Below are 25055 nucleotides of genomic sequence, written 5' to 3'. Positions count from 1 at the left end.
AGACCGGGGCGCGAACCCGGTTCCCCTGCATCGGCAGGCGGACGCGCAACCACTGCGCCACCAGGGAAGCCCCTGGTTGTCTATATTTTGTGATGTTAGTGGCCATGGATGTCATTGCCCAGGTCCAGTATTTCATTAGGGAATTGCTACTTAGTAGGTCTTTGATATCTGTAGATGGGGAACAGTTTCAGCACCTGTTTCAAGAATTCTTCAAAATATCTATTGATGCTTGTTATACCTCTCTGGATTCTCTGGCAGGTACAAAAGAATTACTATCCTCAAAGAATCTGTAGACCTCTTGAGGGAGGACAGGGGACTGGCATTTATTTAGTTCCTACTGTGGCCAGCCAGTCTGTGTTTGTCATCTCATTTAATCTTCACGACAGTCCCGTGAAGCACATATTCCCGTTTTACAGCTGAAGAACAGAGGCTTGGAGAGGTTAAGTAATTTACTCAGACCAGTTACACAGCTAGAAAGTGGTGAGGGAAAGCATGGTATCTGGGTGCCCACATGGGTCGTGCAGATGAAGGGAGGTAAAATGTGAAGACATGGACTTAACAGAGAGGAAGGCATGGGAGTCAGGGCTCATGGTCTTCAGATGAGTCTCAAAGGACAAGGGAGCCCAGGGCTGAGACAGGTGTGGAGGACCTCCCACAAGAGAGAGCTCGTGAATGGTCAGGCTGGGAGTGGGCATCTGTGCGGGCTGGGCCTCAGTCGTCGGAGGCCTGTGCGGGGGATAGTGGCACGTGGTGCTGGATGATGGATGGTGCCGAAGCAGAAGGATGGAGCAGAGGAAGTAACTGGTGTTTCCATCCAGGCTTACGGCCATCACGTTGTTGAGAGGGAGGCTGATGAGTTCTCTGCGTCCTGGGAAGGAGGTAGACGTCCTGCAGACCGTGAAGTCTGAGGCCAGCTGCGATGTGGCTGTTATGGGCCGTGCTCTCCTTCTTACCTCAAGAAGGGTATCGGGCTCTGCTGGTAGATCCTGTCATGCCAGCTGGGAACGTTGTAAGGGGGTTTGCTTTTGTTTTTTTCTAGAGGTGTCTGTGTCTTTAGTGGCCAGCAGGCTACTTGAGGAGGATGAACTGGCAGGAGCGGGTGGCCCCAGTGCTGGATTGTAGGTGATTGAGAACTCGCCTGGGTCGTGGCCGATCATCTCAGACTGATTTCTACCTGGTTGAAGGTCTTGCCATTGTAGATGCCCACCATCTCGGGCACGATGATCACGTTGCGCAGGTGCTTCTTCACCACCCGCGGCTTCTCTGTGGGTGACGCCGCCTTCGTGGCCTCGAGCAGGCACTTACGCAGTGATGCTCCCTCCGAAGCCCACGGTTGCGCCTCACCTGCTCACAGGACATGTCCGGCCCCTGGTTGAGGTCCACACCGCCACTGGGGCATCGGGGAGCCATTGTGGCTTTGGGGGTAAGAATATGTGTGACACAGTGTAATAAGTGGCCATGGGATTTCCCCCAGGTGCCAGCAACACCACAGGACTGTACGTGTGCTTATATCCCTTCTACCCCCCATGCCTCTTCCTAGGGTCTCCATGTCAGGAAGAGGTCCCCTTATCCTCTCAATTCCCCAAGACGGAAAACCTGAGTCATCCTGTAGTATTTCCTCTTTCCTCTCACATTTGTCACCCAGTCCTGTCCACACCACCTCTTAAATGTCCCTGAATCCACCCTTCCTTTCTGTCACCTTTGCCTCAGCCTTAGATCAGGTTGTACTAATTTCTTACCTCAGTTGCCGTCTTACCTAATCTCCCAGCCTAACCCCGGTTTTTCTCTTTAAAGGGATACCACGAAATCTCTCTGACTTATGAATCAGGTGACAATTTGTTTTTTCGGATGTAATTCCCTCTGTTCAGCTTGGTGTGGCTTCCGCCAGCTCCCCAGCTTTAAGTGTACGTTCTCTGTGTGTGTGTTTTACCCTTGTGATGCATGGTGAGCTCGGTCGGGTTCCTCCAGCGCTCCATGCTCTCCCATGCCTCTGCACATGCTGTACCACCTTCCTCCCGCTTTTTGCACAGCCTCTCTCTTACTCGTTCCCCAAAGCTTGACTCGGGTGTTCACATCTAGTCTTCCATTAGGAAGAGGTCTTCTCAGACACCCTCACGCCAATGCCCCCTGAGGTCTTCTGTGTGTTCCCATGTCTCAAGGAAGCCCTGGGCCCTGCCTGCCTCCGTCACTGGTGTGCAGGCTCTGAGGGCAGTTTTGTTGATATAAAATGAGAATGAAACACCATCAGCATCTCATAAACTAGCATTCTCTTTGACTATACCTTGCTTAGAACACATAAAGAATATGTGCTTTCTTACTTGGATTAGAGATAATTTTGTATAACTAGTTGCAGTCCATCAGTTCCCGTTCCTTGGTTTCTTCCATTTTCTTTTTTTTTTTTTTGTCTTTCAAAGGAAATTGTTTTTACTGACATTTTTCTCTACTCCCCCCTCCTTTTTTTTTGGTAGCCTTTCACTTTTCACTTTTCTTTCCATTCTTGACTTTTGACAATGAGGCAAGATCAAATACGGATTCTTAAAGTTCAGTTCATCATTATTATTCTACTGTAGCTGCTTCTGTAGGTGGGCTTCTTATTAACCAAGCCTTGGAGAACTAGAATATTCTGCTCATTTATGTTCTTTATAATATGTTTACCAAGTTCGTATGTTAATTTTAGCATTTCCCTATATAAGTAATATAGGAAGAAGCTTTATCCTTATTTCACCAAGAGCATCAAATAAGATCAAATTAGACAGGCACTTGCAGTCTTAGATAAATGTGTGCTCCATACTAGGAAGTGCGTATGGCTTCCTAGACTTTTGCTTGGTACATTGTGTATGGGCCAGTTAAATGATAATCTGTATTTTTTAAATTGTGGGAAAATACACATAACATCATTCTAACCATTTTTAAGTGTGCAGTTCATTAGTGTTAAGTACATACACATCACATCGTGCAACCAATATGTAGAGCTCTTTTTCATCTTGCAATACCGAAACTCTATACTCATTAAAGAACTCCCCATTCTCCTTGCTTTTTAAAAAAATATGACATGGTATGAGTCATATTAGTAAATGACTCATGTTAGTAAATTTATTTATATACTTTTAACTTAATCAGCTTTTCTAAAAGATAACAATATACGTGAAACAAAACTCAGCTGCTACAACTGTGGTATTCAGTAAAAACAAGTCTCCTTGCTCTCCGCAGCCACCTACACCTTCTCCTAGATGTAACTACCTTTCCCAGTTTCTTTTCACATTGTTTCTACATGTTGTTCAGTTTATGTACCTAGATGTCATTGTTCTTAATTTTTTGTTAATGTAAAAGCACTGAGATGCGCATCCTTAGAGTTAAAACTTTAAGCACTTTCTTAATTATTTTCTTAGGATAATCCCTGAAAGTAGTATTTCTGGGTCAAGAGGCATCCATATTTTTAAGGCTTTTGCTGTCAAATTCCCTGCAGAAATATTGTGCCATTTTTCTATGCCACTAAAAGTATATTTGCTGAAACCCAATTCTTTATTGAAGTGATTATTACTGCCTGCTCTTTCTTGCTTCTAAAAGGTTCTCTTAAATGTTTTCTTGGATCCTTGAAAATGGAGATGACAGAAATGACGGGTGTGTCATTGAAACGGGGGTCCGTTGCTGTCGAAGATAATGACAGTGTGGCCCCAGGTGAGGCAAAGCGACAGAAGGTCTCAGAATGCAGTCCGACCAAAGGTCAAGACGGGCTAGAGAACAACTCTCTACCCAGCAGTGAAAAGGTGCCTGGGCCACGTGAAACTGCCGGAGAGGGTAAAAAGAATTCTGACCCTCAGTCGGAGGCGGAGGAGGAGGAAGAAGAGGACGAAGATGGCCTTTCAGAGGAGGGTGAGGAGGAGGAAGAGGCAGAGAGCTTCGCGAACATGATGAAGCACGGGCTCACTGAGCTGGATGTAGGCATCACTAAGTTCGTAAGTTCTCACCAAGGATTCTCAGGAATCTTAAAAGAAAGGTACGTTTCGTTTATGTCAGGTTATTTTAGTTATAGTAGTTCTTTTCTCTAGAAAGAAATCAGCAGTCTGTTTTTCCATTTAGCTTTCTGTCCCCAAGGATTGTTCACACTGATGGCCAATAAGGAATAGGATGAAGGAAAGCTGCCTGGATGAGTAAACGAAACTATTTGAAGATAAAATGACTAAATAACAATTTCCCTGTGGCATCCTTGTTAATATTTGAATGGGTGCTGTTTATTTCCTTAGACTATATTACTGTAAATGGTTTCAAGTTTTCCCTTGAATTGATCTTAAAATCTTAAACTCTTTCACCTGAATGGGCCACATCTACAGGAGAAAGGAGGTGGTCTTTGGAGCCAGGTAGATCTGGGTGTGAATCCAGTTCAGCCACTTCATAGTTACTTAACTCCTCTGAGCTTCAGTATTCTTGTCCAAAATTGGATCATAATTCTACCTGAGGGTTGTTGAGAGTATTTTAAATAATGTCTGTAAAGTATTTAGCATAAAGGTAAGCTTCTGGGTGGTTCACGGTAGATATACAGGCTTCTGATTTGATTAAATTTACTGTGTTTTGTGATTTACTTTAGAATGGACTGTATAATCATAGGGCAACATTAATAAGCTTTGATTTAGGCATTTTTCTGGAAGAATATTCTAGAAGTTCAGAGGGTCTTTTCTGTACATTCTGGTACCAAGCCACGGTGTGGCTTAGAATTCATTGTGAAACCAGAAAAAAATAACTCCGTGACTTTGCACTGAAGGTTTTTATTTTTAATCCCTGTTTTGCACAGTGATAAGGCTTACTGTTAAGAAACTTTCTCCTAAAATTAATAGGCAGCAAAATGTTAATGCTCTGAGAGTTTGCGTTTTCTTTTCCTCAGATATTCTGACTTCGTTGTTCACGAAATAGGAAAAGATGGACGGATCAGCCATTTGAGTGACTTGTCTGTCCCAGTAGATGAAGAGGTAAGAGCAGCTCTCTAGCAGAAGTCACCTGAATAAAAATAGCCTTTCCTGGAGATCATAGAAATATAGAGTTTTGACAGCCTCAAATTCTGTGTGTGACTCACTGGGAGTTCTCATGGTTATTTTAAAGGATCCTTCAGAAGATGTATTTACGGTTTTAACAGCTGAAGAAAAGCAGCGTTTAGAAGAGCTCCAGCTTTTTAAAAATAAGGAAACCAGTGTTGCCATCGAGGTAAGTAGCACAAAAACATATGAAAAGGTTTTTTAGGGTTTTATTTTATTTTTTTTTTAATTATTTTTTTTAATTTATTTTGGCTGCACCGGTTCTTAGTTGCGGCATGCGGGATCTGTAGTTGCTGCATGTGGACTTCTTAGTTGCGGCATGCGGGATCTGTAGTTGCCGCGTGTGGACTTCTTAGTTGTGGCATGTGGACTTTTAGTTGCGGCATGCGTGCGGGATCTACTTCCCCGGCCAGGGGTCGAACTCTGACCCCCTACGTTGGGAGCACGGAATCTTACCTACTGGACCCCCGGGGAAGTCCCCAGGGTTTTAATTGCTTCTTGTTGGGTGGATGTTAATAAATGTCTTTTGGAAAAATTACAGTAGTTAACAAAAGGATGGCTTTTCCCTTTTTGATGTAAAAGTGCATTGCACTAAAAATGTTTTTATCAGTGGCAGATAACCAGTATCCAGATAAGCTATGCCCCCCACCCCCCAAAAAAAGGTTATGTTTCTGCTTAAAAAATTTTTTATGTGACCACAAATCAACAAAGAAATCTGTTGTTTAGAACTGCGAAGTGACCGTTATATCACACAGTGTCTGCTGCAAAGGACTATCGCAGCCTGACAGTGGTCCTGATAGGGAGGCCCTGGCTCCAAAGGCATCCTGGTCTCAAATTGGACCCTGGGAGGGGGAGGAATTGGGGGAAGGAGGTAAGGGAGTGTTGCTTTGCTCATCTTGAGTCTACTTCTGCTATTCAAGAAAAAGAGAGCTCAGCTACTAAATAGAACAGTAAATGCCTTTTAAAAAGCTTTTTGTTATGAAAATGTTATTCTCGATTAGTGCTGTCCAGTGGAATTGTGGTGGATTTTTTTGTTGTTGTTTGTTTTTGTTTGTTTTGTTTTGTTTTTTTGACTGTGCCGCATGGCATGTGGGATCTTAGTTCCCCGACCAGGGATCGAAGCTGGGCCCGCTGCATTGGAAGTGCAGAGTCTCAACGACTGGATGGCCAGGGAAGTGCCCTGTCCAGTGGAACTGTGATGCGAGCCATGTTTTTAATTTTAAATCTTCAAAAAAATGTAAAAGTAAAAACAAAGAGGCAAATAATTTTGACAGTATATTTACCCAAAATATTTCAATATGTAATCAGTATTTAAAAAATTACTAATGACATGTTTTACTTTCTTTTTTTCCTACTAAGTCTTCAGAATCCAGTGTTATTTTATACTGGTAGCACATCTCTATTCAGACTAGCCACATTTCAAGTGCTCATTTGCTACGTGTGGCTAGTGATTACCATATGGGACAGAGCAGCTCTAGGTGATCTCTGTAGCAAAGCAAATATGTTACAAGTTTTTAAGACTCTTGAAGCACAGGATTATTAGAATTTAAAGTTTATTAAATTCATTTTCTACTATATTTTGGCGACTTGCTGGATTTGGGGTTGTTTGAAATTTCTCCTTCCATTGTTCCCAGGTAAAAAGAGTTTACTGTAACTTTTCAGAATTTATTATTTGCCTCCAACCCTCATCTGCTCTTCTCCCCACCAAAATTTCTCAAAACTATGTACTGTTAAAATTTTAGGGATCTTTAATTACTGAATTTACTCATAGACAAAATGTCCAGCAATGGCAAGGAGAAAATTCCTAAGAATTGGTTTTGAGAGCAGTCTAGGAGGATGATGCAGGCTTCCCTTGCTTGTGCGATACAGTTACATACCTTAGCCCCATAATACACTTTTCCTACAGAGATGGCAAGATTTACCATCACCTTAAAAATTATAGTTATGCCATCTACTGAAAGCTTTTACCTTAAAGAGTATTAACCATGGGCAAGTGTCCTCATCTAAAAAATAGGAGGATGGACTTTCTGAATTTTTGAGGTCTGAATATGTATTCATTCATACACACTAACTATGATTCCAGCTCATTGCTTTCAGTGAATTCTAGATCTAGACTCACTTTTTTGGTGGGGGGGGGGCATGCTGTGCTGTGCCGCTTGCGGGATCTTAGTTCCCCCACCAGGGATTGAACCCAGGCCCCCAGCAATGGGAGCACAGTATCCTAACCACTGGACCGCCAGGGAATTCCCTGGCTCACTTTTTGATATGAAAATGTCACTTATCTATAATTATAGTGTACTTTTCTTTTACATTTTTTATTTTGCTAGAATTTTGTTAGGTTTAGCTAGTAGTAGTTACATTACATCTTCTTAGCTTGCAGGTTGCAGTCTGTCAGTGGGTCATGAAATCAATTTAGTGTATCTTAACCAACATTTTTTTTTTAATTCAAGTATAGTTGATTTACAGTGTTGTGTTAGTTTCTGGTATACAGCAAAGTGATTCAGTTTATATATGTACCTATATATATATATACTTTTTTCTTTTTTCATAATCTTTTCCATTAGGGTTTTTTACAAGATATTGAGTATATTGATAGTTCCCTGTGCTATATAGTAGGACCTTGTTTATGTACTTTGTATATGGAGTTTATATATGTACCTATATATATATATACTTTTCTCTTTTTTCATAATCTTTTCCATTAGGGTTTTTTACAAGATATTGAGTATATTGATAGTTCCCTGTGCTATATAGTAGGACCTTGTTTATGTACTTTGTATATGGTCGTTTGTATCTGTTAATCCCAAACTCCTAATTTATTCCTCCCCCATCCCCTTTCTTCTTTGGTCACCGTAAGTTTGTTCTCTATGTCTGTGAGTCTGTTTCTATTTTGTAAATAAGTTCTTCATTTGTATCATATTTTATTTTTTTTATTTATTTTTATTTTTTTGCGGTACGCGGGCCTCTCACTGTTGTGGCCTCTCCCTTTGCGGAGCACAGGCTCCGGACGCGCAGTCTCAGCGGCCATGGCTCACAGGCCCAGCTGCTCCACGGCATGTGGGATCTTCCCAGACCGGGGCACGAACCCGTGTGCCCTGCATCGGCAGGCGGACTCGCAACCACTGTGCCACCAGGGAAGCCCCGTATCATATTTTAGACTGCACATGTAAGTGATATCATATAGTATTTGTCTTTCTCTGTCTGACTTACTTCACTTAGTATGATAATCCCTAGGTCCATCCATGTTACTGCAAATGGCATTATTTCCTTCTTTTTTATGGTTCAGTAATATTACCTTGTATATATTATATGTACCACATCATCTTTATCCATTCATCTGTCAATGGACATCATGCTTGTTTCCATGTCTTTGCTATTGCGAATAGTGCTGTTGTGAACATTAGGGTGCGTGTATCTTTTCAAATTATAGTTTTGTCTGAATATATGCCCAGGAGTGGGATTGCTAGATCATATGGCAATTCTATTTTTAGTTTTTTGAGGAACCTTCAGACTGTTTTCCAGAGTGGTGTCACCAATTTACATTCCCACCAACAGTGTCGAAGTGTTCCCTTTCCTCCATACCCTCTCCAGCATTTGTTATTTGTAGACTTTTTAATGATGGCCATTCTGACCTGTGTGAGGTGGTACCTCATTGTGGTTTTGATTTGCATTTCTCTAGTAATTAACGTTGTTGAGCATCTTTTCATATGCCTATTGGCCATCTGTATTACCTTCTTTGGAGAAATGTCTGTTTAGGTCTTCTGCCCATTTTTTGACTAGGTTGTTTGCGGTTTTTTTTTTTTATATTGAGCTATATGAGCTGTTTGTGTATTTTGGAAATTATTCCGTTGTTAGTCACATCATTTGCATATATTTTCTCCCAGTTGGTAGGTTGTTTGTTCATTTTTGTTTTCTTTGCTGTGCAAAAGTTTACAAGTTTGATCAGATCCTATTTGTTTATTTTTGCTTTTATATGTATTGGCTTGGGAGACTGACCTAAGAAAACATTGCTACGATTTATGTAAGAGAATGTTTTGCCTATGTTCTCTTCTAGCTTTATGGTGTCAAGTCTTATATTTAAGTCTTTTAGCCATTTTGAGTTTATTTTTGTGTATGGTGTGAGGGAGTGTTCTAACTTTGTTGATTTACATGCGGCTCTCCAGCTTTACCAGCACCACTTGCTGAAGAGACTTTTTCCCATTGTATATTCTTGCCTCTTTTGTCAAAGATTAATCAGCCATAGGTGTGTGGGTTTATTTCTGGGCTCTCTTTTCTGTTCCATTCATCCATGCATCTGTTTTTGTGCCAATACCACACTGTTTTACTGTAGCTTTGTAATATTGTTTGAAGTCTGGGTGGGTTATGCCTCCAGCTTTGTTCTTTCTCCTTGGAATTCCTTTGGAAATTTTGCATCTTATATGGTTCCATATAAATTTTAGGATTATTTGTTCTAGTGCTGTGAAAAATGTCATGGGTAATTTGATAGGGATCACATTAAATCTATAGATTGCTTTGGGTAGCATGGCCATTTTTTTTTTCTCTCTTTTTTTTTTTGTGGTATGCGGGCCTCCCTCTGTTGTGGCCTCTCCCGTTGCGGAGCACAGGCTCCAGACGTGCAGGCTCAGCGGCCATGGCTTACGGGCCCAGCCGCTCCACAGCATGTGGGATCCTCCCAGACCAGGGCGCGAACCCGGTTCCCCTGCATCGGCAGGCGGATGCGCAACCACTGCGCCACCAGGGAAGCCCAGTATGGCCATTTTTAACAATATTAATTCTTCCAATCCAAGAACATGGGGTATCTTTCCATTTCTTTGAATCATCTTTAGTTTCCTTTATCAATGTTTTATAGTTCTCAGCATGTAAGGCTTTTACCTTGTTGGTCAGGTTTATTCCTCAGTTTTGTTTTGTTTTTTCACTGCACTGTGCAGCTTGTAGGATCTAAGTTACCTGACCGGGAATTGAACCTGGGACCATGGCAGTGAAAACGCTGAGTCCTAACTACTGGACTGCCAGGGAATTCCCAGTTTTTTTTTGTTTGTTTGTTTGTTTTAATGCGATTTTTAAAAGGATTGTCTTTTTGCTTTCCCTTTCTGATATTTCATTGTTAGTGTAAAGAAATGCAACTGATATCTGTATGTTAATCTTGTATCCTGCTACCTTGCTGAATTCATTTATCAGTTCTAGTAGTTTTTGTGGGGAGTGTTTAGGGTTGTCTGTATATAAAATCATGTCATCTGCATATAATGATAGTTTTACCCCTTCCCTTCCAGGTTGGATACCTTTTATTTCTTTTTCTTGTCTGATTGCTGTGGCTAGGATTTCCAATACTATGTTGGATAGAAGTGGTGAGAATGGGCATCCTTGTTCCAGATTTTAGTGGGTAGGCTTTTAGCTTTTCACCTTTGAGTATTAGGTTGGCTGTGGGTTTGTCATAAATAGCTTTTATTATGTTGAGCTTTGTTCCCTCTATACCCACTTTGATAAGAGTTTTCATCATGAATGGATGTTGAATTTTATCAAATGCTTTTTCTGCATCTATTGAGGTAATCATGTGGTTTTTGTCTTTTCTTTTGTTGATGTCACAATGAATTTTTTTTTGGTTGCGCCATGTGGCATGTGGAATCTTAGTTCCCCAATTAGGGATCGACCTGTGTCCCCTGCAATGGAAAGTCCCTCACATTGATTTATTTGCATAGGTTGAACCATCCTTGTGACCCTGGGATGAATCCAACTTGATCATGGTATATAATCTTTTTTATTTGTTGTTGGATTCAGTTTGCTAATATTTTGTTAAGAATTTTTGCATCAAAGATATTATTTTTTTGATAGTGACTATGTCTGGTTTTGGTATGGGGTGATGGTGGCTTCATAGAATGACTTTGGGAGTGTTCCCTCCTCCTCAGTCTTTTGGAAGAGTTTGAGAAGGATCGGTATAAGTTGTTCTTTGTATGTTTGGTAGAATTCCCCAGTGAAGCCATCTGGTCCTGAACCTTTGTTTGCAGGGAGTTTTTTTATTACAGATTCTATTTCACTTCTAGTGATTGGTCTGTTCAAATTATCTATTTCTTCTTGATTCAGTTTTGGTGGGCTGTATGTTTCTAGAAACTTGTCCATTTCTTCTAGGTTGGTGAATTTCTTGGCATATAATTGTTCATAGTATTCTCTTAAGGTTTTCTGTATTTCTATGGTTTCGGTTGTTATTTCTCCTCTTTCATTTCTTATTTTGTTTATTTGGTGAGTGTGGCCAGAGGTTTGGCGATTTTTGTTTACCCTTTTAAAGAACCAGCTTTTGTTCACCAACATTTTTAAAATGTAATAAAATAAAATAGAAAGTAACAATGTATTGCACATCGTAAGGATAAATACTGTTCTGTAAATTTTTGTTAGATTTTTAATAAGGAGCAAACACATGCATACTGCTGGCTATTGATTCCAAGTATGAAATGTATTTCTCAGTGTAAGACATGCTCAGAAATTGAAAAACAGTTGTGTAACTAATAAGTTTACATTTTCTTGGTGTAGATTTTTCTTTTTTGTGAGCAGATGTACTAGAATGTCATCATAAAGTTACTCAGTATAGAACAGGATTCATTGGAGGCAGTAGTAGACTTGACTATCTGGGGAATTGAGTTTCTGACATCCCCAAAGAACCAGCTTACCTGCTTTTCCATCTGTGAGCCCTGAGGTATTCACTGTTCAGCCGAGTCCCTGAGGGGGAGCGTCTGTGATGGGTGGCTCTGGAGTCAGACAGCCTGAATTTCAAATCTGGCTCTGCCACCCTACAGCTATATAATCTTAGACACATTCCTTAACTTCTCTCAGCCTCACTTTCTTCATCTCTTAAGTAGATATACTGGTGGCATGATAGGGAGCTGTTTGGGATTCAGTAAGACAGTGATTGTGAAGTGATTGGTACAGTGCCTGGCGGCTGTATAAGGTCAATAAATGGGCTGTTTTTTTTTTTTTGGCTGCATTTGGTCTTCGCTGCTGCACGCAGGCCTTCTCTCCTTGCGGCGAGCAGGGGCTACTCTATGTTGTGGTTCGTGGGCTTCTCGTTGCGGTGGCTTCTCATCTTGGAGCACGGGATCTAGGTACGCAGGCTTCAGTAGTTGTGGCTCGCTGGCTCTATGGTGCAGCCTCAGTAGTTGTGGCACACGGGCTTAGTTGCTCCACGGCATGTGGGATCTTCCTGGACCAGGGATCGAATCCGTGTCCCCTGCATTGGCACGTGGATTCTTAACCACTGCGCCACCAGGGAAGTCCCAAATGGGCTCTTAGGATTTGCAATATTGTGAAGCTCTAAAAGATTTCTGATAGGAAAGCAACCTAAATGTCCATTGAAAGGTGATTGGGTAAAGAAGATGTGGTACATATGTACGATGGAATATTACTCAGCATAAAAAAGAATGAAATAGGGCTTCCCTGGTGGCGCAGTGGTTGAGAGTCTGCCTGCCGATGCAGGGGACATGGGTTCGTGCCCCGGTCTGGGAGGATCCCACATGCCGCGGAGTGGCTGGGACCGTGGGCCATGGCCGCTGATTTCTCGTTGCGGTGGCTTCTCATCTTGGAGCACGAGATCTAGGTACGCAGGCTTCAGTAGTTGTGGCTCGCTGGCTCTATGGTGCAGTCTCAGTAGTTGTGGCACACGGGCTTAGTTGCTCCACGGCATGTGGGATCTTCCTGGACCAGGGATCGAATCCGTGTCCCCTGCATTGGCACGTGGATTCTTAACCACTGCGCCACCAGGGAAGTCCCAAATGGGCTCTTAGGATTTGCAATATTGTGAAGCTCTAAAAGATTTCTGATAGGAAAGCAACCTAAATGTCCATTGAAAGGTGATTGGGTAAAGAAGATGTGGTACATATGTACGATGGAATATTACTCAGCATAAAAAAGAATGAAATAGGGCTTCCCTGGTGGCGCAGTGGTTGAGAGTCTGCCTGCCGATGCAGGGGACAAGACAGTGAAAGACATACAATGTGATATCATTTATATGTGGAGTCTAAAATATGATACAAATGAACTTATTTACAAAATAGAAGCAGACTCACAGACATAGAGAACAAACTTATGGTTGCCAAAGGGGAAAGGGGGGAGGGAGGATAAATTAGGAATTTGGGATTAAAAGATACACACTACTGTATATAAAATAAATAAACAACAAGGACCTACTGTATAGCACAGGGAATTACATTCAGTATCTTGTAATAAACCATGATGGAGGCTGGTCCGCGTGCAGTGGTGTTTACAATTAATTGATCACAGCCAGTTACAGATTTCTTTGTTCCTTCTCCACTCCCACTGCTTCACTTGACTGGCCTTTAAAAAATAAAAAATAAAAAAAAAATAAAAAAAAAAAAAAACCATAATGGAAAAGAATCTGAAAAAGTATATATATATGTATAACTGAATCACTTCACTGTACATCTGAAACATTATAAATCAACTATACTTCAATTAAAAAAATTAATTGAAAAAAAGACTTTTGAAATCATACCCCTGTACTATGGTTACTTCACATCATTATTAAGATGAGTAGTGTTTTTACTAATTCCTTAGTATTATTTCCTTATTTAACGTTTGTCAAATTAGTAGTATCATTATCTGTGTTTTTAATAGGTTATTGAGGACACCAAAGAGAAAAGAACCGTCATCCATCAAGCGATTAAATCTCTGTTTCCAGGATTAGAAACAAAAACAGAAGATAGAGAGGGGAAGAAATATATTGTAGCCTATCATGCAGCTGGAAAAAAGGCTCTGGCAAGTAAGTATGCTAGTGACTTGGCATTTCTTCCGTCTCCTCCTTCTCTCTGCCTGTTCATGTTCAAGGGTCATTTTGCGGTTGTTCAGAGAAGGATATTGATCATGTCATTCCTTCAGAGAAGGTGAATAATATCATTTCAGATGCCAGAGCAATCCTGCAGACTGTGTCTGGTAAGGGCACAGTAGGTCTTAATATGTGAGTAGGGATTTGCTGAAATGATAGTGGTGCCTGAGAGAAAGTCTTAGGAATTTGACATGTTCCCTGAAGAGCAGAGCAGGCTGAATGGCAATTCAAGAAGAAAACGGAAGGATATTGCTCATTCTCTGCTCTTAATGGAGGTAAGGAAGCTGTCAGATGAACAGATACTGCTGTCACCTATCCCAGTGGCATATTCTGCAAAGTCCCTCTATTGAAAGTGCTGCTGCTTTCCAACTGTGAGTACCTTCTTCACTACACATAAAAACGTGGGATATATAGAAAACCACTCCTTTGCCCAAGCCCATCTTTCACTGAGTAGCATTCATTTGTAATGGGTGTGTTGTCAATGCATCCTGTTGATATTTATGTTCTGTTTTCTCCAGCCATGAAGATTTCTATTTGCACATAACCTTAAGAAAAATTGGGTAATTTTTCTTCTTTTACCTGTCAAATCAGCAGATAAATTTTAATGAGAATTACAGAAGGAAAAATTGTTTCCTCACCTTCTCCCCTACCATCGATGACACCTGTTAGTGAAGAGTTATTTCTAGGTATATTTGTTGGAGTAAAACTTGATGATTGTTATTTAACAAAAGAGCGTTCAAGCCATCACTGCTTTGTCAGTATTCTCTTAGGTTAATGCTGTGAGTGGATGAAGCCTTAATTGTCTCTAACTATGGTTCTAGTGAAAGGAGAGGGTGTGAGAAAAATGGGAGCAGAAATAAGGTTTAGCTGTGCCTGAGAAAGTCATGTCATCAAATCAGTAAGTCTGGTTAGTGACATAGAAGTGAGAAACCTTGAGCCGTGGGGAGGAGAGGATGGAGGCCGGACGTCACTTCTCAGCAGATACGAGAAAGGGCAGTGAGATGATGTGTTCTGGGACTGCTTGAGGGCACAAGTTTTTTTTTGGTTGTTGTTTTTGTTTTTTAATTAACTTTGTTAATTTATTTAAACAAATATACACAAAAAATTATAATTCCAGCATATAATTCATGAAAAATTATATATTAAATATTCTGTGTTATTGATGTTAAACCTTTCAAATTCAGTGTATATTTATATTTATGACAATGTCAATTTGGACCAGTCACATTTCAAGGGATTAGTACCCACATGTGGGTTGTACCTGCTATATTAGACAACACAGTCCTAGGCCCCAGCATAGATCTGAGTTGGAATTCAATACTTATTTTGTTGTACCTTATTTGATAAGATAGAAATTTTGCTAATTTTTATTTTTATCGTGACTTATAATGATGGAGGGCACAAATTGTTAATCATTTCTCAATCCACAGTCTAACGGCTTGGGTACTAGATGTTTCTTTGATGTCTGAGTCACAGAATAAAATATAACCTTGACAGCTTTTCTGCAGCCAGGGTTGTCCAGGCGAATTAAGCCCAGTGGGAAATGATGTGAATGGCTGTTTTTTTCTCTTCTCCCACAATTGGCATGTAGCTGGTAACTCATCTAGCTGTGGAGGAGAGAAGGTGACTTCCTACATAAAGCAGATGCCTTGGTGCATTCAGTCTTCATTCTCTCGAGCCCAGGTTGAGAAGGGCTGCTAGGGAGGTGTTCTTTATAGAGAGGTAGTCCTCATTGGTCAGCTACCCTCTTGCAAAGGCAAGAGGAAGAGGCAGGGTCTCATTCTGACGACTGGTCACGAGGAAGCAGATTGGAAAAGGCAATTTTTTTTTTTCTATTTTTTTGACTGGTTACTTCTTGTAATGATTGTTCTATCTTAGAGGATGATCTAAGCATTTTTGTGATGTTGGTGTTTGCAGGCCAAGGTGGCCAGTACAGTTGCCCCCTCAAGTGAGTGGTTCCATATCTCTCGTGTTCTGTCTTTATCTGCATTTTCTGTGCTTATTCCACACCCACCTTTCTTTTTTTTCCAAATAAAAAATTTCCCTGTTTTCCAGGGGAGGTGCTGAGCTCTGTGTGACATGAACACCGCCCCTCCCCCCATTTCCCTTCTCACATCTTCAGTAAAGTATGAATTTCTCACTGTAAAAAGCATGAAGGCAGGTCCACTTGAATCAGTGCTTGGATGGGATCTCAACCTCTTGGGCTCGAGGGGCTGTGGCGTTTAGTCAGAGATGGACTAGAGGTCTGCCATCTGCGTGTTCCCACCCACCTCCTCATGGACCCAGATGGGCACCTGAGAGCCTATGAGTATCTTCTACAGATCTGGCTCCCCCCTGCCCCCCTGCAAACTGGGAGTGGCCTAAAGTAAGCAGCATTCAGAAAGTAGGGAGAGCTGGTGCCTGAAGATGGCTGTTTGTGCCTCTGCAAACAGAATGCAATACCAGTGACAGCTCATCCTCCTGGGCCACCTCGCTAAGCATTTGAATGGATTAGCTTTTAAAGCTTCATTGCAAAGCTAAGATAGAATGTTTTTAGAGCTCCCTCACTACCAAACCCTGACATAAATTGTTACTGGTAGGTCATGCATTATCTACCAGATTTCCAACATTTTTTTTTAATCTTTTTTTTTAAGTTTTTAATTTTATTTATTTTTGGCTGCATTTGGGTCTTTTTAAAAATTAATTAATTAATTTTATTTTTGGCTGCGTTGGGTCTTTGTTGCTGTGTGTGGGCTTTCTCTAGTTGAGGCAAGCAGGGGCTACTCTTTGTTGCGGTGCGCGAGCTTCTCATTGCGGTGGCTTCTCTTTGTTGCAGAGCACGGGCTCTAGGCGCGCGGGCTTCAGTAGTGGCACGCGGGCTCAGTAGTCGTGGCTCGCCGGCTCTAGAGCGCAGGATCAGTAGTTGTGGCGCACGGGCTTAGGTGCTCCGTGGCATGTGGGATCTTCCTGGAGCAGGGCTTGAATCCATGTCCCTTGCATTGGCAGGCTGATTCTTAACCACTGCGCCATCAGGGAAGTCCTAGATGATTTGCAACATTCTTTACCTCAGGGCCATGTATCCTAAAACACAGGTGTGGTAGATTCTAAATCATGGTGGCCAAACACGAATTACCAACTGTTTTAACTCAGACGTTATTTTTTGTGTTAATCCAGTCTGATAGACAGGGCACATTGATTTACCTACTGAAGCATACATATGGTATTCTTCTGAAAATATCATAATTATCATAAACCATATACTCAGGTAAATTAACGTATATTTTGAGATACAGAGTATACATCCTTAAAAACCTTTTTAAAGATTTAAGTTAAAAAAATTTTTTGTGCCATGTAATATTTAGAGATTCTCCATACTGTGTGAAATGAATGGTTTCCAGGAGGCATACCTGGATGGAGGAGTCTGCAGAGACTCAGGAAGAAGAGCCAGACAGATACAAAGTTAGGTTTCTGGGAGAGCCTGGTGTTATGCAATCCATAGGAAGAGGGGATTTCAATGATAGAGTGGTTAGCTGTGGAAAATATTACAGACAGTTCCAACAAGATTGGAACTCTGAAATATGTTCACCAATTTTTAGCAATATGGAGATCATCAGTGTCTTTGCCAGAGCAGTTTTAGTGGAATGATTGGAAACCAGTTTACACAGTAGGTTGAGATGGAAGATGATAAATACACTGTAAAGAGAAGGAGAAAGGAAGGAACATGGTTAAGGAGAGGGAGACGTAGGTTTGACTTTGAAAATGCAAGAGCCCTGAGCGTATTGATATGCTGACGGGAAAGAGCCAGTGGAGAGGGAGGGGGCTGATGATGGCTGGAGCAGAAGCCCTGAGGAAGCTGCAGGGTGGGTGTGCAGGGGTGCAGCAGGGGAAATGGACTTGAATAAGAAGGAAAGAATGTTCTGCATGCTACCCATCCTGTCATCTTTCTCGAGCTACAAACATTTTTTCCTTCTTTATTCATGAGGATCTCTGTGCTCAATACATGAATCTTCCTGAACGTGGTTTTCTTATTTTATCTGGTTTCTGTTTCTCCTCTCCTGGGGCTGCCATATTAGACCATCAGAAGGTTGCTTCCTAGCCTGAGAATTCTTTGCATTCGTATTTTAAATCAGAGTGTCTCAAAAATGTTTGAAAGTTATTTTAAAGTCACTTAAATTGTAAAGCTACCATCTATGCTACCTGGCATTCCAAGGATTTGGAGTATTATGAAGTCAAACAAATACCCCAGAATAAGTTGAGGCTCACCGATTGTCCATTATTCAAAACATTCCCAGTTAATCAATGCATATGCTTATTACTAGTTTGTGTACTGAGTGCACTTGGAAAAAGAATCCTTACGTCTGTTACTTGCAGAGGAGATAATTGAATGCATGCTCACTGCTTGGATTTGCTAATAAAAGATGCATGCTTGTGAGCCAAACTCATATCAGTTGTCATGGTTTCTCTTAAGGTGTAATAGCATTTAGTTTTTTAGTCTTGTGGTTTCATTTATTTCTTGCCACTATAGTTAATTTTGACTGTACTGAAAGGGTAGTTAGAGGAAAATGTAGCTACACTTCATCAATTTTTATTACAAATTTTTTTAAAGCTTTTTATTATGGACATTTTCGAACATGCAGACAAATAAAGAAAGTAGTATGCTGAACCCCTGTGTACCCATCAACCATCTTCAGTATTATTAACGTTCTGTTGTTTTGTTTGATCTTTTCGTCCCACTTTTTTTTCCTTTTTTGGAGTGTTTTTAAAGAAAATTCTACGTAGTACTTCATTTCACTCGTAAATGTTTCAGTATGTATCTGACAGATAAGAACTAAAACCCTAAATCATTATCACATCCCCACAAAATCAACAATAATTTCTTAATAGCTCATACCCCTTGCATGTTCAGTTTTTCTCTGATTGTCTCAGAAATGCCTTTTGCATACAGATGACTTGTTTAAATCGTGATACAAACAAGGTCAGAACATTGCATTCGGTGGGTAAGTCTCTTAAATCTGTTTTAATCTATCAGTTTGAGAACTGTTTTCCATAATAATTTTTTGCATATTTTTCAAATAAAAAAATCAGTGCAGGAAACTCATAAAACACAGAAAAGCACAATGCAAAACAGTCATTACTTGCAGTCTCACAACCGAAAGATAATCACAAATAGCGTTTTGGTACACGTCCTCCCATATTTAAGAAAATAAATCTCTGGATGGGGAGGCATTTTGCATCCAGTCTTACACCTTTTGCTACATCCTGTGGGCACACAGTACAGCTTTTGAGGGTGAGTGGACAGGCCACTGTGAGGGGATTGAGACAGGGAGGCCTGGACCTGTCGGTGAGTTTTCTGCTTGTTCACTGTTTGCCTCTGCGACATTCCATTGTTAATGTCTAAATGGCTGTTAACCCACCACATAACCACCAGGCGCTGTAGGAGTCCTCAGTAGAAACTTTCCATGCGATCATTTGCATGTTCACTTCTAAAGCACTTTAATATTATTATAAATTAAATACTGCTCTCTTGTGCTCTTTATGCTATGCATTTGGACAGAGGTCAGAACTGCAGCAGGTAAGAGCGGTTGGCGTTTCATGTAGATAAAATGAAATGCCAATGATTTTTGTCACAAGTGCTAAGTATAGACAATTTTGCCTAAATGTAGGGAGCTGGACGGAAAACCAAAAATAATATCCCTGTTCACAATTTTCTGAGGATGAGTTGTGAGGAATTCACACCAAGAGCCCAAGAAATACTTGCAGTGCTTTTTCTGTAATACTTTAAGCATACATGCTATGGCAGTTTTCCAAGACAGCTTATTCGTCAATTTGTTCTTTACATTGTAGCTTATATCCCTAACCTATGAAGCCTTTGCCTTGACAAAGGCAGGTGTACAGGTAACTTTAGTATCAGAAGTTTCTTATGTCTTTGAAGATGAAGGATTCATGAGTTCATGCTGAAGGGACAAAGACAAAGGAACATTTTTAAAAGAAGACTTCTGGGGATTATATGAAATATTTTTTCACAGTCTTTCTTTCATAGAGTTACAGAAATCAACGGAATTAGATGCGTTCAAATAACAGCTACAGCTGTGTGTCACACAAGACTCACAAACATTATTGTACAACATCCGGGACGTGCAGTTGTGGCTTACACATTTTTCCCAAAGTGTTGATTTTTCAGAACACTCTTTGGGCAACTGAAGTCAAAATCTTAATATTGTTTAAATATATGTTTCTAGATTGTGGTGTAATTTTAATGTTCGTTTGGAGGAACAGTTTTAAAAGTCAGATTTTCCAAAGTCTCGAAATGTTTGCTAGTTTCTAAAAAGTTGAGCAATCGCCGTAACAGTGGCTCAGAAGTTAATATTTAACCTGACTTAATTTTTAAAGTCTCCTCTTCTCCCAAGAATGACAATTAGGTATTGAATGCCAGCTGCTCTCTCTCTCCAGTAGACCTTTGTAAACCATCTAGTATTAGCTAAACTTCTGTGATGCAAGTGGCCTTTGGAAAATCTAAACTTGTCACTGAGACAGCTCCTCACAAGCCTTATCCCCAACCCTGCTAAGGCATCCAGCCTGTTGTGCGAACACCTGACTGGGGAGATGAGGCAAAGCTTGTAGGCCCTGCCATGACTGCTGTTTCCCTCTGGCCTGCATACGTTCTGGAGGGCCAGGCGGCCCCCTTTCAGACACATGCTTGTCAAGTAAGCCACTGGGGAATGGTGGACCCCTCTGTGTTTCTCTGTGTGAAGATTGCTGGTTAGGTTTAGTCATTTGTCACACCACCTGCATTTCTCGATTTTGGTTTTAAATACAGACAGATAAGTATCCAATCACAGAAAGTTTAATAACTGTAGACCACAAGGTATAACCACTTAACCCATATTTCTTGTCAGACTAGATCTGATTTCTCTCTCAAAGGTTCTCTAGCAAAAATGATCTTGTGGGGTTTCATAAGAACTCGGCTAACTTTTATTATGGTGTATATAATAGTTAATTTTTTTTTTTTTTTTTAAGATCCAAGAAAACATTCTTGGCCAAAATCTAGGGGAAGTTACTGCCACTTCGTACTGTACAAAGAAAACAAAGACACCATGGATGCTATTAATCTACTGTCTAAATATTTAAGGTTAGTATTTTGTTCTTTTGCCCATACAAAATCAAAACACAGAAGTGTATTTTCCTCTTTCCATGCTGATGAAAAAGGAGTGGGGAAATAGGCAAATAGGTAGCAAATGTGCCTCCTAATTATAGTGGGGTTTTTTTTTTGTTTGTTTGTTTGTTTTGTTTTGGGAGGGTTTTTTTTGGCTGCACTGCGCGGCTTGCAGGATCCTAGTTCCCCAGCCAGGGATTGAACCTGGGCCACAGCAGTGAAAGCGCCGAGTCCTAACCACTGGACTGCCAGGGAATTCCTGATTATAATTTTCTTAGACAACAGTTGAATTAATTTTTTTTAACCTCCTTGCATATTGCCAGTGATTCAAAATGAAAATTCTTTAAGTAAGTGGTTTACATATAGTTGAGAGTTACTAGTTCACCTAGCTGAAAATACAAATTAACTTTCTTCCCTGAAAGCCTATACTTTGATGTGGTTGCAGAGGTCTGCTACTAAACCATAAGCTCTTAACTCCAGGAGATAGACTAGATTGGAAACCTGACACCGGTCAGATTTTCTCACAGAAATGCAAATATAGTAGAGTTTGGGTCTCTGAGGATGAGCCAGGTGCCATTTTATTTTTGGAAATGGTTACAGGTACCATAGCAAATCTGTATGCATGGAAATTTGCTTTCTGATATATATTTAACCCAGTTTAAACACAGCACACAGTGTGTTAGTTTGCTGTGGCTGCCTTGACAAGATACCACAGACTGGGTGGCTTAAATAAGAGACATTCATTTTCCCACAGTCCGAAGGCTGGAAGCCCCAAGCTCAGGGTGTTGGCAGGTTTGGTTTTTTCTGAGGCCTCTCCTTGGCTTGCAGATGGCCACCTCCTCTGTGTTCTCTCATGGTCTTCCCTCTGAGTGTGTCTGTGTCCTGGAGTCTCTCTGTGTGTCCACGTTTCCTCTCCTTATATTAGGACATGAGTCTAATTGGATTAGGGCCTCATTTTAACTTAATCACCTCTTTAAAGGCTCTATCTCCAATTACACTTGTGTTCTGAGGTACTGGCTGTCACAGCCTCAACATAGGAATTTTAAGGGAGCACAATTTAGTCCATAGGGCACAGTACCATCTGAAGTAGCGTTTTTTTTTACCTTACTCTAGTTGCTAGTTCTCTCTGATTCCTTGTCTGTACCTGAACCCGGGAGAGTAGGCAGTTGGGGAGGGAGCTCCTCTGAGATCTGGAGCTGGGATTGCTCAGAGTTCAAGAAATTCTCCCCGTTTCTTTCCTGTTCGTGTGGAGCAGTTTTTGTAAAGTTCTTCTTGATTAACTGGCTTACTTATATCTTCATATTAAGACTATTCTGATCCTTGTTTTAGCATTTGGCTTTTATACAAAGAAGTAGCATGTATTTATGGAAAATTCACATTACTATTAACTTTTTTGAAATTGAAGTTATAAAATTTTTGAAGTGGTACGTGATACATCTGGAATGGATTTTTCTTTACCTTCACAGTTATGTAATTAATGAATTGCATGTAATCAACAGGAAGTGCATTACTTCCTTCTCTGTTGCTGGCTAGTACAAACGTTCTGGGTCACACACAGCTGGACTTCCCTGGTGGCGCAGTGGTTAAGAATCTGCCTGCCAGTGCAGGGGACACGGGTTCAAGCCCTGGTCTGGGAAGATCCCACATGCCGCGGAGAAGCTAAGCCCATGCGCCACAACTACTGAGCCTGCACTCTAGAGCCCGCGAGCCACAACTACTACAGCCCGCACACTCTAGGGCCCGCGCTCCGCAACAAGAGAAGCCACCGCAATGAGAAGCATGCGCACCACAATGAAGAGTAGCCTCTGCTCGTGGCAACTAGAGAAAGCCCGCGTGCAACAATGAAGACCCAATGCAGCCAACAATTAATTTAAAAAAAATTTTTTTAAAGTCACACACAGCTAAGGAGGGGGTTTTTCAGGCATCATTCTTTTTTTATTTTAAACACCTTTATTGTAGTATAATTGCTTTACAGTTGTTCAGGCATCATTTACTTTCTCAGCTTGCACACTAATTTATGTTTTCCTGGGTATATTTTTACATAAAGTTTGTCCTTACTCTTCTCTTATTCCGTTACTGTTTTAAGTATATTTATTTTAAATCTTAAATTATGAGAAGCATGATTTCCTAATGGTACGTGACTTCAGATGATTTTGTTTTTGTCTTATCAGAGTCAAGCCAAACATATTCTCCTACATGGGAACCAAAGATAAAAGGGCCATAACCGTTCAAGAGATTGCTGTTCTCAAGTAAGTAGAGAGTACATGTCAGGATTCGTACTGCAAAACTCCTAGCACCGCCTTTCAGAGTTCTTGGATTTGCTTTGTGGAGTTTACCTCTTCCATCTTTAGATGGTGCCTCTGCCTATTCAAAAGATTGCTTTTCTATTTGTTTTTTTCTTCTTCCTTATCTGTATTTTCTAATGTTTTTGCAGCAAAAATGTTTTGCAGTAATTTTTAAAGGATTTTTGTGGTAGAGTCAAGAGAATAAGTGCCTCTTTCTCTCCTTTCTCTCTCTTTTTCATTCATTATTAAATATAAGTTATTTAAAATTACAGAGCAGTGAATGACGTCTTTTGTTACACACTGGAGATAAACAGATGAAAAAGACGGCAGAGAGAAAAATAAATCAGAACTTATCGCACAGTGAGATAAATGCTAAAATAGAGGTATATTTGGGGTATTAGGGTAGACCTGACGACAGAGCTTGGCACTCATTGTGGGGGATAGGCCAGGGAGGTTTTCACAGAAAATGGCATCTAGATGAGGGCTTCTCTGCCTCTTCACCGCTGGCATTTTGGACTGGGTAATCCTTTGTTGCAGGGGCCGTCCTGTGCATCGTCGGACCTTTAGCAGCAGCCCTGGTCTCTACCCACTAGGTGTCAGTAGCATTCCCTCTAGTGATGTCAGCATTGTGACAAACAGAAATGTCTCCAGACATTTCTCAATGTCCCTTGAAGGGTAAAATAGCCCCTGGTTGAGAATCACGGGTCTAGATTCTAGAAGGATGGGTAGGATTTTCCTAGGGCTGGGAGGGTCTAGGGTTGTTTGTTCCACACCAAGAAAACAGCTTGTGAAAAGACACTGGAAAGGATTTGGGAGCATAGCATATTTGGTACCTGGCAGGTGTTTGAGTTTTGTGGGAGCTTAGCAGGAAATAAGGCTTGAAGGGTAGGCACGATCCAGATCCTGAAGGGCCCTGAGGGTCATGTTAGGATGTTGGACTTGACCTTAATCTAAACAGGGGGAGTTGTGTGTAGGGACAGGCTTAGGGGTTGTTGGTGAGCAAGTGGGATGGAACGGAGATCAGGGCTACTGCTATATTCTGGGGCGGAGGCCGGGGGTCTGAACCCAGTCAGTTGAGTGAAGGTCAGAGGGAAGGGAGGAAGTTGGACAAACTCAGGCTTCTGTCCTCATGCACCCCCTGAGGTAAGGAGTGGTGAGAGGGAGAAATAAAGGGGCAGGAGGACACTTTGGGGGTGATGCAGATGTTCATTATCTTGAATGTGGTGATGGTTTCACGGGTTTTAACATTCACATGTTAAAACTTGCACATTTTGAATATGTACGGTTTACCGTATGTTAATTTTGTAATGAAAAATAAAGTCATCTATGCTTGCTTTCCCCATCTTTTCATAAAGAAGTTGAGGTGGCGCCTCCTCCTCGCTCCACAGTCACCTGCCATCTGGTTCCTTTCCCACCCCTCCTCTGATTCATTTGAGATAATGTCAGAATTGAGCTCCTGGTTGCATCCTAATGGATTTCCGGTCCTTTCCTTCACTGACCCTGGGACAGTGGCACGATGTCGTAGTAAAGGCAGGGTGAGAACATCTCTCCGCGACTTCACTAGTGGCGGTGAGGTGTCGCTGTGTTTGAGGGAGAGTGGGAGGAGACACCTGAAGATGCCAGTGCTCTCACCTGGTGGCCTGGTCTCTCTCTCCCTGAGATACACGGAACGTGGGGTCCTCTTCTGAGAGTGAAGGGGGCAGGAGTGGGGAAGGGAACTTTAAAAGACTGTGAAGATTTGAAACACCCTTTGTGGGTGATGGGCTCGTCAGCAGCTCCTGCCA

At 41.2% G+C, this 25055-nt stretch overlaps 1 protein-coding gene across 7 annotated transcripts in view; it reads left to right on the top strand.

Moving 5' to 3' along the window:
* The window catches only part of PUS7 (pseudouridine synthase 7), a 79285-nt gene that overhangs the window by 6014 nt on the left and 48216 nt on the right, over window positions 1–25055 (top strand). For 5 of the 7 annotated variants that reach the window (XM_028490171.2, XM_055085079.1, XM_028490172.2 and 2 more), the window contains exons 2-7: window positions 3568–3997; window positions 4880–4964; window positions 5095–5196; window positions 13647–13791; window positions 20851–20962; window positions 23158–23235. In XM_028490171.2, coding sequence (XP_028345972.1) covers window positions 3568–3997; window positions 4880–4964; window positions 5095–5196; window positions 13647–13791; window positions 20851–20962; window positions 23158–23235 — 952 coding nt within the window. Of the gene's footprint in view, window positions 1–1794; window positions 1829–3567; window positions 3998–4879; window positions 4965–5094; window positions 5197–13646; window positions 13792–20850; window positions 20963–23157; window positions 23236–25055 lie in introns of all 7 variants that reach the window. The other 2 variants (XM_028490173.2, XM_028490174.2) reach the window with 2 other exon arrangements.

This window comes from Physeter macrocephalus, chromosome 5, assembly GCF_002837175.3.
Source record: "Physeter macrocephalus isolate SW-GA chromosome 5, ASM283717v5, whole genome shotgun sequence".
In the NCBI taxonomy this organism is placed as follows: Eukaryota; Metazoa; Chordata; class Mammalia; order Artiodactyla; family Physeteridae; genus Physeter; species Physeter macrocephalus.
The sequence above is the reverse complement of the archived record's forward strand: the minus strand, read 5'-3'. Positions and strand labels throughout refer to the sequence as shown.